The sequence below is a fragment of the Scleropages formosus genome, chromosome 1 (assembly GCF_900964775.1).
Source record: "Scleropages formosus chromosome 1, fSclFor1.1, whole genome shotgun sequence".
Classification (NCBI taxonomy): domain Eukaryota; kingdom Metazoa; phylum Chordata; class Actinopteri; order Osteoglossiformes; family Osteoglossidae; genus Scleropages; species Scleropages formosus.
The window spans coordinates 51,683,554-51,695,228 of NC_041806.1; the positions used below are offsets into that span (position 1 = coordinate 51,683,554).

At 48.5% G+C, this 11,675-nt stretch overlaps 1 protein-coding gene across 1 annotated transcript; it reads right to left on the minus strand.

The window, feature by feature from the left end:
- Window positions 1-4,636: 4,636 nt before the first annotated feature.
- Window positions 4,637-11,675, minus strand: cactin. The gene is made up of 10 exons (XM_018728907.2): window positions 11,401-11,675; window positions 10,704-11,244; window positions 9,384-9,479; window positions 9,068-9,213; window positions 8,796-8,958; window positions 8,210-8,324; window positions 7,225-7,417; window positions 7,018-7,140; window positions 5,481-5,785; window positions 4,637-5,381 (listed from the first exon to the last, which is right to left on the minus strand). Exons 1-10 carry the CDS (start codon window positions 11,619-11,621, stop codon window positions 4,891-4,893), a joined length of 2,394 nt encoding a protein of 797 aa, XP_018584423.2. The 5' UTR covers window positions 11,622-11,675; the 3' UTR covers window positions 4,637-4,890.

Here is an 11,675-nt window from a genome sequence, read left to right on the forward strand (position 1 = left end):
TGGCTTCCCGACCCAGGCAGATGAAACATGATTCTTTCAGTGACTTCAAACACAGCGCCCCACTTTCTGTGCTTACGGACAGGAGAACGGCGTCAAAGGAAATAGAAATTGACGTCACGCGCCTTTCAAAGAGAGCCTTTGGTGTATAATTAAAAGCCGATGTCCAAATACAGGCTCTTCCTTTCGAGGCCCCGTCACTAGACGCACAACAAGGGCCCATTTAGAGCGGTGACGCGAGCCAGAGGTTTGCATTTGCGCTGCCTAATTGAATACCCTTTTGCTGACATTTCAGGCATGATTAATCGACACGCTCCATTAGGGCACAATCACGTCGGATGATTTCGGCGAAGGTGAATTCTTATGTCGGATGGAGGTGGAGGAGACCTCCAGCAGGTGAGTTGCTCTTGAGGATCCGTCAGTGCTGTGATGTCTCTGTACGAACTGCTGTTCAGCATCCTTCCCCCCAGGGGGGCTCAGCACACCAGGAACCACGAGGACCTCACAGCCAGACTGTTAAACAAGCTTCTTCTCTCCACCCTTCAACCAAGGGGAAGCGCTTTCTTGATGTCATGCAAACAGCATTTCTTCTTCTCAAAGTAGTGCTGGATGGTGTGGTGGTTAGAGGCATCGCCTCGCACTAAAAAGAGCCCCATTCAAATGCCTGCCTTTGCTGTAATACCCTTTATGTGTTGAAACAATCCTCCTCTATCCCTCAGAGCTGCTGAATCCTTTCCAGCACTCAAGACGGGTCTCTCCAATCCTCCTGAAACTTTCATGAGCAGGGCAGCAGGACGGGGCTTAGAGCTGCTGTCTTGCACTCGAAGGACCCAGGTTTGACTCCCACCCCTGCTGTGGTAACCTTCATCAACGTACTGTACTTATCCTGAACTGATGCCAGTGGATTAAATCACTGCAAGTTGCTTTGGATAAAAGTGTCAGATACATGAGTAAATAGTAGTAATAACAGCATTTAAAACTGAAATTTGGAAGCCAAAACCAGAACCCAGAGAGCGCTGAGGTTCTTCCAGCTCACTGAGAATAGCCTGACCTGTTGCGAACATCATCTTCAGCGTACAGCTTTTCTTCCGAAGCTTTTGATGGTTAGTTCAGCAGGCCACACCGGGTATGTGATCCTCCAGCCAGCCCAGTCTCTTTTCCTCATTAGTCACCCACCGAGCCCTCTGACGGGCTAAAGGCAGGAGCACAGAGGTCCAAACCTTCACACTGACACCAGAACTATGTTGAAGGGGCAAAAGAGAAACCTTATGAGAACTAGAGCTGGATTTAAAATTCCCATTAAAAATGATTTGTGGTAAAGGGGTTATTATAACCCAGCCTTCCTCTTATTCTCATCATCAAAACTCATGCGCCGCCATAAAGAGAAAGCTTGATTAAACACTGTCCTCTAGTGGACATGTGCTTTATGGTTCATATTTTGAATTGCTGTATTGTCACAAAAAATGCACAGGAAGGAGAAAAAAAAAACGCTGAATAATTACGGGAGTAAACAGTCATGTTTCTACTTGAGCCATAGCCCGTTTCATTGTATTGAGTAATTGTCCTTATTGAATTTGGGACAGCTGGTAGCGGACTGGTTAGAGCTGCTGCCTTTGGAGCCCATGGTTTAGGTTTGATTCCCATGTCCAGGTATATTACCCCTGAGCAAAAGCACGTGCCCGCTGGCCAAAAATGCTTGTTCCAAGCAGAGGTCACGGCAAGCCGGGCCCTAACCTGGCAACACAGGCCGCAAGGAGACACACCCAGGATGAGTCACCGGTCTGTCGGAAGGCACCCCACATGGGACTCGAACCCCAGACCCACCAGAAAGCAGGCCCAGGCCAAGCCCGTTGCACCACCATGTCCCCCTGAGCAAAACTACTTACCATAAAATTGCTCCAGTAACCTTCCAGAGCTGTATAAATGGGGAAATAATGGTAGGTAAGTTAACACTGTAAAAGTTCCTTTGGAGGAAAGCATCAGCTAAATTAATAAATGTAATATAAATTCCTCCTTAATATGAATATAATGGACATGAATGAAAAACATGCCTTGTATTTTGTCCAGTGGGTTAAAAAATCAATGTGGCTTTTGGTGCTTTATGTCTATTTACATTTACTCATTTTCCAGACACTTATCAGCCGGAAGACCACGGGATGGAACTGCAGTAGTCCAGGTGGGACATCACCACGCTCTTGACCCGAAGCTGTATAAAGTTTATTGTGAGATACAGTGAATGTTCCAGAGGCCCTTGATCAATGAGGCGAATGAGATTAGCTTGATGGGCTGTCCAGTTTGACCAAGGATCCCCAGCAGGTGGATGAACCTCCTTGGAGGTGAAGGATCTGTCTTGGAAAGACAGTTTTAGATGGTGATCACTCGTCTAAGCAGAGGTGTCCTAGAGGAAAGCTGCATTGAGAGAGGTTACATCTGCCGTGAGACAGAAGAGAAGAGTTTAGTATCATCACCTTAGCGGTGGTAGGAGTCTCCATGAGGGGCAAAGACAGAGCCAAGAGAAGAGGTGTAGACGTAAAAGAGTACGGGGCCCAGAATTGAGCCCTGTGGAACACCAGTTCAGAGAAATTGATGAAGACAGGGAGTGACACTAGACCACCTGGCAAAATCTACATGATGAGGTAATATCCAAACCATTTCAATGCCGAGTCTTTGATCCCAAGTTCTTCTAGAGGGGAAATAGAAAGTGGTGCTTGACAATGTCAAACAAAGAAGTCGAGGAAAAGGAAGATTGAGGAAAGAGAGGTAGCTCTATCTGAATGAGGACTTCTGACTCAGCAAGGAGGACAGTCTTGGTGGAAAGGTGAGTTTTGAATGAAAATGAGTACCCATCAAGAAGATCTTTCTCGGCAAGGAGTAGAAATAACTGGTTGACAAACTGGCCTGCAATTATGCACTGAGTTTGAATCCAGAGGTTTCTTTAACACTGATGAGATGTGGGCAGATGGGATGCAGCCAGAGAGAGAAATGAAAGATGTAAGAAATAACAGGAATGAGTTGCATTGAAAGGAGGAGGGGATGGGATCAAGGGAGCAGATGGTGGCTCCATGTGAAAGCTGGAAGTCAGAGGTTTCACAGTCCCAGCATGGATGGGAGAGAGGGATGTCGACAGCTTATTGGTGATGGATATGGGTTTGTGAAGAACAAGGCAAAATCAGCAGTGAGGGTACAGGAAGGAGAAGGAATGAGGATGGATGAAAAAGTGGTGATAAGCTGGTGTGTCTTGTTGGATAGAGGCTACTTCATTATGGAAGAAGCTAATTCTCACTGATCCAACAGCAGAGCAAGACAGCGCAACGCTGTCAAGTCTGGAAGACTTTTACCCTGAAGATGTTTCCTATGGACTCCAGATTCCTTGGACCTTTACTTACAGTCCTACATCTGCTCCTTTATGCTCAGGTCATTGTAGCCCCTGGGGAACAGGGGTGTTACTGATAATAAAAAAAGCAAATTACAAATTTTATCCATTTATGCAGCTGGATGTTTTATGGAAGCAATTCATATTAAGTGCCTAAGTATTTCAGGTCCACTCCATTAGATACCATGGTAACTGTTGCCCAATGTGAGACAGTGATTTTCATTGGCAGTCCACTGCTAATAAGCAATTTTCTTGCTCTGTAACCCCCCCCCCCCCATTCCCATTGCACCTTTTCTTATGGATTTTAATCTCTCATCCCTTTCATTGTTTAAACATCTTACTCACTAATGATCTCAGACTCTACCCGCTCTGTCTTTTTTGCCACACAGTATAACTTCCCTCCCCTCTTCAGTCTTTCTTCCTCTATGTATGATATGTGGATCTTGATGGTTATTTCACTTTATTCAATCTTTGATGAATTGTTATTCCCACTAGACAAACGCAGCTGTCGACAACTATGTGCGAAACATCACAGCGGAAGAATGTTATATCATTTTAATAGGAATCTCTCAAGTGAAAAAGTGAACGTGATGAAGAGGTATAACCGTAGGGGCATTTCCTGTTTTTACTGCCCCCGGGATCAAAAGGTAGGGAAAATGTCACTCCTGGAAGAGCTTCAATGAGAAAACATTTACCATGCTCTTTTCCCCAGAATGACTCACAATTGTGTAAAGGAAATTGTTCAGGAGATGCAATGTAATTAAGTGTAGGGGCAGTAGATGGTGTAGTGGTTAGAGCTGTTCAGGGTTTGCAGGTGTGAACCACACCTTCTGCTTTGAGGACCCTTGATCAAAGTACTTGAGTAAAATTACCCTGCTGTATAAATGGGTAAATCAGTGTAACTAGCTTAACACGGAGTTGAAGAAAAGCATCCCCATAAATACAGACTCATAAATAAAAGCAGGTACAGGCTGGCTCGTCTAATAGGCCTGCTGGGATTTCTGCCCATCTTCGTTCAGTCGGTCCCTCCTTATATAAAGGACTTTAATTCGTCGAATTGGCCACATGCCAGGTGGGGATGCGACGCCTGAAGAAATCTTCTAATGGTCTGTGTGCTTCAGGTACTCACATCTGGCATATCCCACAGGTGTAAATATGAGAACGTGTAAGATGAATATTTAGTGTATAAATATCGTGGACATCTTACACAAAAGGTGATGTGTAGCACGTCTGCGGAAGTGGCACACTGGGGTATAACATCTCCAGTATAAAGAGCAGACATTTATGTCAAGAAAGATGTTTAATTTGTCACAGAGAAAGGGGAAGGTGGTTTTTAAAAAAAAAAAAATAAAAGCATGTTTTCAATGTCTGAAGGGCTGATTGCGTGGGACATAAACACACAAAACAAGCTTTGGATTAAAAAAAGCACATAGAAAACAAACCAGTTTAGTTTCTCCACCAGCTGGAACTTCACAGGTCCTGGTGCACAGTCACTTGGCCCCAGAAGAAGCTGCAGGCCCTTAGCGCCGGTAGCGGTAGCGCTTGAAGTGGAACCACAGTTGGAAGATGCCATTGGCAAACTGGCAGCGAAAGCCGTGACGGTGCGAGTACTCCCACTCGCGGTTGACGATCTTGAAGGCGATGTCCTCGTACGGCGGCCCCGCGTGGAAACGCAGCACTCCGAAGTCCTTGTTGTCTGTGCACGGCTCCAGGAAGTACTGCGGCGTCGAGCGCTTGTCGATCAGGTCCGGGTAGAAGATGTTGAACTTATAGCCCTGCACGATCTTGGGCGGCGGGTTGTCGAAGTCGTAGTGCGTCTGGTTGTACTTGTTCCACTCGAACCCTGTGTGCACGCGGTTGAAGAAGCGCGGCTTGCGGGGCCGGTACTTGTCCGCCCACAGGTACGCCTTACCCGTGAGGGGGAGCTCCACGCTGAACTGAGCCTCGTCGGCACCCATGCCTTCCCGCGCACGCCTCACGAAGGCGTCCTCCGCGCTCTCGCTTGCATCACCTGTGGCGGGTGGAGACGCAGGAGTGAAGCCCACCACACGTGGACAGGCACTCCCGAGGCCGGTATGCGAGCAGGCGAGCACAGGGCTCCGCCCCTTACCTGTGACCTGCAGCTGCCGGCGTGCCAGATGCAGGCGTTGCAGGTCCTCCTCGGGTTCCGTTACGTGGGTGTCCAGCGGCAGGTCGGAAGTCAGCAGGAGGCAAGGGCTGTAGCGGCCCGAGTCATACTCCGCCTGGCTCTGCAGGATCAGGTCCTCCTCGGTCAGCACGGCCTCCGTCTTCTCCTCCCCCTCCGCCTGCTCTCCGGCGCCCTCCTCCTGCGTTTCTCCGCCCTCCTTGCCCTGCGAAGTTCCTGACGGAGAGGAGAGCCCAGGCTGCTCATCACTTTCCTCCTCCCTGTGGGTCCTGTGGATGGAGTGAAGCTGTCAGTTGTGCATGGGCAAAGAGAACCATGTTTTTACAATTTACACCTTATTTCTTCAGCCAGTGAAAGAGCAGAAGATCAGTTCTGCAACTGTCCCTGAAGAGCAGAGTCAAGAAGAGAACAGAGGCGTCTAGGGGATGTCCATGCTCACCTGAGCAGTAACTGTGAGTTTGGTGTTGGGGTAAGTAGCAGCAAGAGGAACACTGGTCATCTCATAGAACACATTTGCAGCCATCCCTCACCAAATGGGGTAAACTGTTCCATGGAATCACCACATTAGAGGACTGAACTATAATTAATTCTTTTGGGGAAAAACTATGTTTCCACACATGAAATGAAAATTAACCTCAATAAGTATTTTTTACACATTATAAATTAATACATTTTAATTTATTTATGATCCAAATTATTAAAATAGGTACCATGAATTGTGCAGGACAGCAACTCATTTTCACACTGTTGATGGTGCTTACAGACCCCGATTAACACACACTTTATACTGTAAGGGTATTTATGTTGCAAAGGCTGTTTATGCAATTTCAATAACTGAATCTGCAATTTATTTCTAAAAGTTTGTATTGACTGCTCTTCTAGGTCAGTTAAGTTTACCATAATCAACACTGTGATTGGTTGACATGGCCCATGTGACAGGGAATAGCTAGCAAGAAAGAGGGAAAAAAAAAAAAAAAAAAAAAAAACACACACACACACACAATGTCCACAACCGCTTGCCCCAAGAGGGCTCACAGCAAACTGGAGCCTAAACCGGCAACGCAGAATGCAGGGCTGGAGAGGACACACCCAGGACGGGACGCCAGTCCACCGCAAGGCGCCCCAAGTGGGACTCGAACCCCAGACCCACCAGAGAGCAGGACCCAGCCACTGGAACACCAGCAGTCCAGGACCCCCCACCCCCCCCCCCGGAAGTATATATAGTCATGAATTTTGTTAGGGACAAAGCACAGTGTCCGTGTGTTTGGAGAATGAAATACGCAGTAGGCAGTGTTTTCGTGGGACAGAACCCTGCTGTATCAGGGAAAAGTGAACTGTATGGACTGACTGGGCATCAAGGAACAGTTCTGGAAAATCTAGTCCTACACAAACAACTGATACAGCGAAACAGTAATAACACTCGGTGCTTAACCAGCTGATGGAAAGCAACGCAATGTAACATTAACAATTGAGCAATATAACAGAGGATGTGTTAACTCACTCTGACTCTTGGGAGGGCGGCTCCTCCTTCACAATGGGGAAGAGGGGCTCACTCTCCACTCCCTGCTCCTGTTTCAGTTTGTAGAGCTTCTGCCTCAGAACATCCTGGTGCCTCTCCCTCAGCCTGGTCATCGAAGGGAAGAGCAGTAGATTAGCATCCTTGGTAACACACACTCACACACATTGTGGTGGCCAGTGCGGGACATACCGAGCACGGGCCATGTACACCCGGACCTGCTGCAGGAGGCTCTCCCAGTACCCGATGTCGAGGTTGGAGCCACCAGCCCGGATCTTGGCCTCGATGTTGAGGTGCAGAGCCTGCAGCTGACTGTAGGTCTTCCCTTTGAAGATGGACTGCACGTCCGAGCTCACAGAGGTGTTGATGCCCTCACGGCGGTCCCCTGCACAAGGAGACGGGTTGAGGCCACACTAGAACATGCCACTGTTCACCGCTAAGTTCCGCTACACTCCTTGTCACAAATTGCCCATAAAAACAGAGAGAATCCACTCAATCTGTTATTCGGTCTCTCGACATCCAGTCTGCGATTATCAACACCGCTTATCGTTCATCAGCCCGGGTTTTTATTTTTGTCGTCCGCCACAATAAACTGAGACCACAGTTGGAAACTGCATTAAGCACCTGTGTCCAATATTGCGAGATGCAATGCACTGTGGGAACTGTGTACCCACGCTCTCACATGCATTCAGTCACTATGATCTACCCAGCAAACGCGTCTTTATCCTCTTGGACCACTGTGCTTTAATTTTGTAATTACTGAGTTGTTTAAAATGATATGTATACTATTCTTCCTCAACTTAATCCACACAGTACCAGAGTAAATTTACTTAAGGCATTGCATAAAATAAGTTTCAAACAACATACATTTTACTTTTATATGTAATGCTATTACTGATTGCTATTCATTCTTATAACGTTGCTCAACTTCTTCAATTATGAAATCAGGTGTCATTTAGGGTGATTTTGGGGTGAATTTGGAATGGGCTTGGAAAAAGCTGGAAGTTCTCCCAAGAAATAATGAAATAAGTGCATCTTCCATTTTTTAATATTCAGTACATCTTCAGAAACACACTAGGACCCAATAACAGCTGATACGCGTAACAGTCATTACAGTCAAGAGAATGAAGAATAAAAACCTGTCAAATAATATAACAGCATAACCAGGCCGCTGTACCTGGTCCTTTTCCTGATGCCTCTAACTTGCGTAGCTTGCTGATCTCGTCTTCTGTGATGGTTGTCATGTCCCTCCAGAAGTCAACGTTTTTCCCCTGCTCCAACTCCATGTACACCTGGACCACAGGGGTGTACATTTACATTTACATTTATTCACTTGGCAGACGCTTTTCTCCAAAGTGACTTACAATGGATACTATGTAGTGTTATCAGCCCACACAACTTATTCACCAAGGTGATTTACACTGCTAAATACACTACTTACAATGGGTCACTCATCCATACATCAGTGGAACACACACACTCTCTCTGTGGGGAACCTGAACAGCATGTCTTTGGACTGTGGGAGGAAACCAGAGCACCCGGAGGAAACCCACACAGACACGGGGAGAACATGCAAACTCCACACAGACTGAGCCGGGATCGAGCCCACGTCCTCTCGCACCACCCAGGCGCTGTGAGACAGCAGCGCTACTCGCTGTGCCACCGTGCCGCCCAGGTGTAAAAAGCACGCTTAAAGAGCCTGATTCAAGACAGACACATTCTGCTGTTCTCTCTCTGTTTTGGGCACACACAGATACACTCACCTTGATGTCCTCCAGCAAATCTTCCATGTCCGTAACCGTAAGGCCATTTAGGAAGGTGTAGGGCTCATGCATCTCCACAGCCAGGTCATCATCCTCGGCACTAATGTACTTGGCCAGCAGGTCTATGGGTTTAGCCCGTCCATCCCTGATCCGAATTTTTGACCTGCACACAAATCCAGGAGTGAGTTACAGAGCAAAGATCTCACCTGTGGACAGTGTGTCATAAAGAAAAGCAGCAGCTTTTTCTACTAAATGACAGAGAGGAGGTTTACCGAAGCTTTGCTTGATGGAGGTGGAAGTTGTCCTCTTGCTCCGCCCACGTCTTGAAATGCTCTGCTTCCTTTTCCCGCTGCAACATCTCCAGCTCCTGCTCCCGCATGGCCTTCTCCCGCTCCCTCTCCAGACGCAGCTGCTTCACCTGGGACACAGGGATGCACACACCCCATACGCTGACACACAGCATAGACATGTACATGGGCCCCCAACTAACTCCTGCGCGCACACACACCACACACACACACACACACACACACAAAAAACACTTGGACTTATCCTACCCATCTGATCCTTCTACCTATGACTCCTCACCTTCTGCAGCTCACGTCGGTTCTCCTCCTGGATGCGCTTGTTCCTCTCTTTCAGGTCCTTCTCACCCAGGTGGCCAATACCCTTCATCTCCAGAGCCTGTGTTACAATCACCGGCGGTAAAAGTGAAAAATAAATCAGAGCTGCAACATACCTGCACTAAAACGTATTCAGCATTCAATAAATAATCACTGCAGTGTTTCATGCAGAATAAGCAAATAAGCAAAGGGACATTAGCACAACCATAGTTTGTTGACATAAGTACAGATCAAACTTACCGCACCATTTCTTACACAATTCATGAGCAAACCATTATTTAACTTTGTAATCACAAACTCTTTGTAGCATTACTTGCGTCAAATTACCCCCAGCAGAGAGTGAACATCAATTTCTGCTGGAGTTTGGCACACCAGAGGGACAGAGAAAACGGCAGGGTCCAAAGACAGTAGCTCTAACCGCTAGACTAGCTGTCACCACAAAAGGGTTCCTGTTACAAGAAATGGGCAGCAGATGGTGCAGTAGTTAAAGCTAAGGAGAATTTAGAGTAGCAAGTGAGAGCTAACAATGATTTACCCATTTATACAGCTGGGTAAATTTTACTGAAGCTAAGGTACTGTGGTGCGCAGCGCCATGGGTTTGGATGGGTCGAAGGAGGACGCAGAGCTAGCGTTCATCTCAGATGTTTTATTTGAACACTGGCACCAGCAAAACAATGCCCTCGGTCTGAGGACCCAGTTTCCTCCAGGACCTGCGCCTTAAGCCAGCCTTCTCAACCTGCTTAGCACCCCCAGCCCCCCCACACTGGCAGACACAGTCACCCCATCATTTCCCCCAGAAGTGCTCCCACTGGTCACACACATTATTTACAAGTTACCCACAATGCAACTATTTACACGAAGCACATCTTCCCGCCTAAACACAGTAACGCGGGTAGTTACAGTACTATGGCAAGAAGTGGCACTCAACCCTGGGTCCTCCGAGTCTAAAGGCAGGAGCTGTAACCACTACGCCACCTGCTGTCCACTATACCCCTCATCAAGGTACTCATCCTGAACTGATACAGTAAAATTTGCCCTGCTGTAAAAATCAATAAGACTGTAGGTCACTTTCAAGAAAAGCATCAGCTAAACGCTTAGGAAAAAAACATCATCTCACACTTCTGTTACACCTGTCACTGGCAAAACAAAAAGCTGTGGGTGTCGAGGTCCTGCTCCTGATTGGATGAGTCCCAATCAAATGGAAATATCCCGCTGCCCAGCAGCCAATCACACTGCAGCGCTCACGCAGCGCTCACGCAGCGCTCCTCCCACTTGCCGCCCTCACCTTCTGCCACTTGAAGGTGCCCAGCAGGTTGTTGTCCCCGAACGGGTTGTCTGCGTTCGTGTAGCCCATGTACTCCTCACTCCAGCCCATCTTCTCCCGCTTCTTCCTCTCCTTGGCCTCCTTCTTAGCGAGCCGCCGGGCCCTCTTCTCCTCGGGCATCTCCAGCGCTTTCATCAGCTCCTTCTGCTTCTTTCGCTCCTCCCGGGCCGACACCCGCTCCTCGGGGCCCGGCGGTGAGTGACGCCCGTCTCCGGACGGTGATCGCGAGGACTGCGAGGACACGGACGAGTTGGACTGGGAGCGTCTCGCCGTGCGCCTCTCGCGTCTGCTGCTCCCCTCTCTGCTCCTACTCCGCCGCCGCCGCCCTCGGTCGCCCCGGTCCGGGCTCCTCCGCCGCCGGCTGCTCTCCCCGCCGGAGCCCGAATCCCTCTTAGAGGAGGGGCTCCTCCTGGGGCTCTTGGGGCTCCTGGACCCCTTCTTCTTCCGCTTTCTCTCCCTCGTGCTCCTCTTCTCTTCCCTTCGTCCATCTTCTGAGGCAGAGCTGCGTAAACAAAAAAGCCAGGAGTCAGAAGGAGGGTCACTTATTTAAACTTTTATTTTACCTTCACAGTTTCCACACGTCTTTCTGTGCACGACTAACTCGCGTGTACGCGCTGCAACGAGAAAATGGCTTCGGTTCCGCCACCGTGTTTTTCACCTGGTCGCCCGCTTCCCGGAGGCCCTGTCGCTGCTGTCGGAGCCGAAGCCCCGATCTACGGATCGCCGCCCTCTCTCTCTGGACCTGCTGCTCCGCTTCCGATGGCTCCTACTCCCAGAGTGCGACCGTCTCCTCGACGTGGACCCACTTTTCTTCTTCAGATGCGCTCGAGATCGAGACCCCGAGCGGGACCTGGATCTGCTGTCTCTCTTTGAGCCCATGACGAGTTGACCATTTCTGGGGACCTTCTTCCGTCGCGGCGCGTAAATAGAACA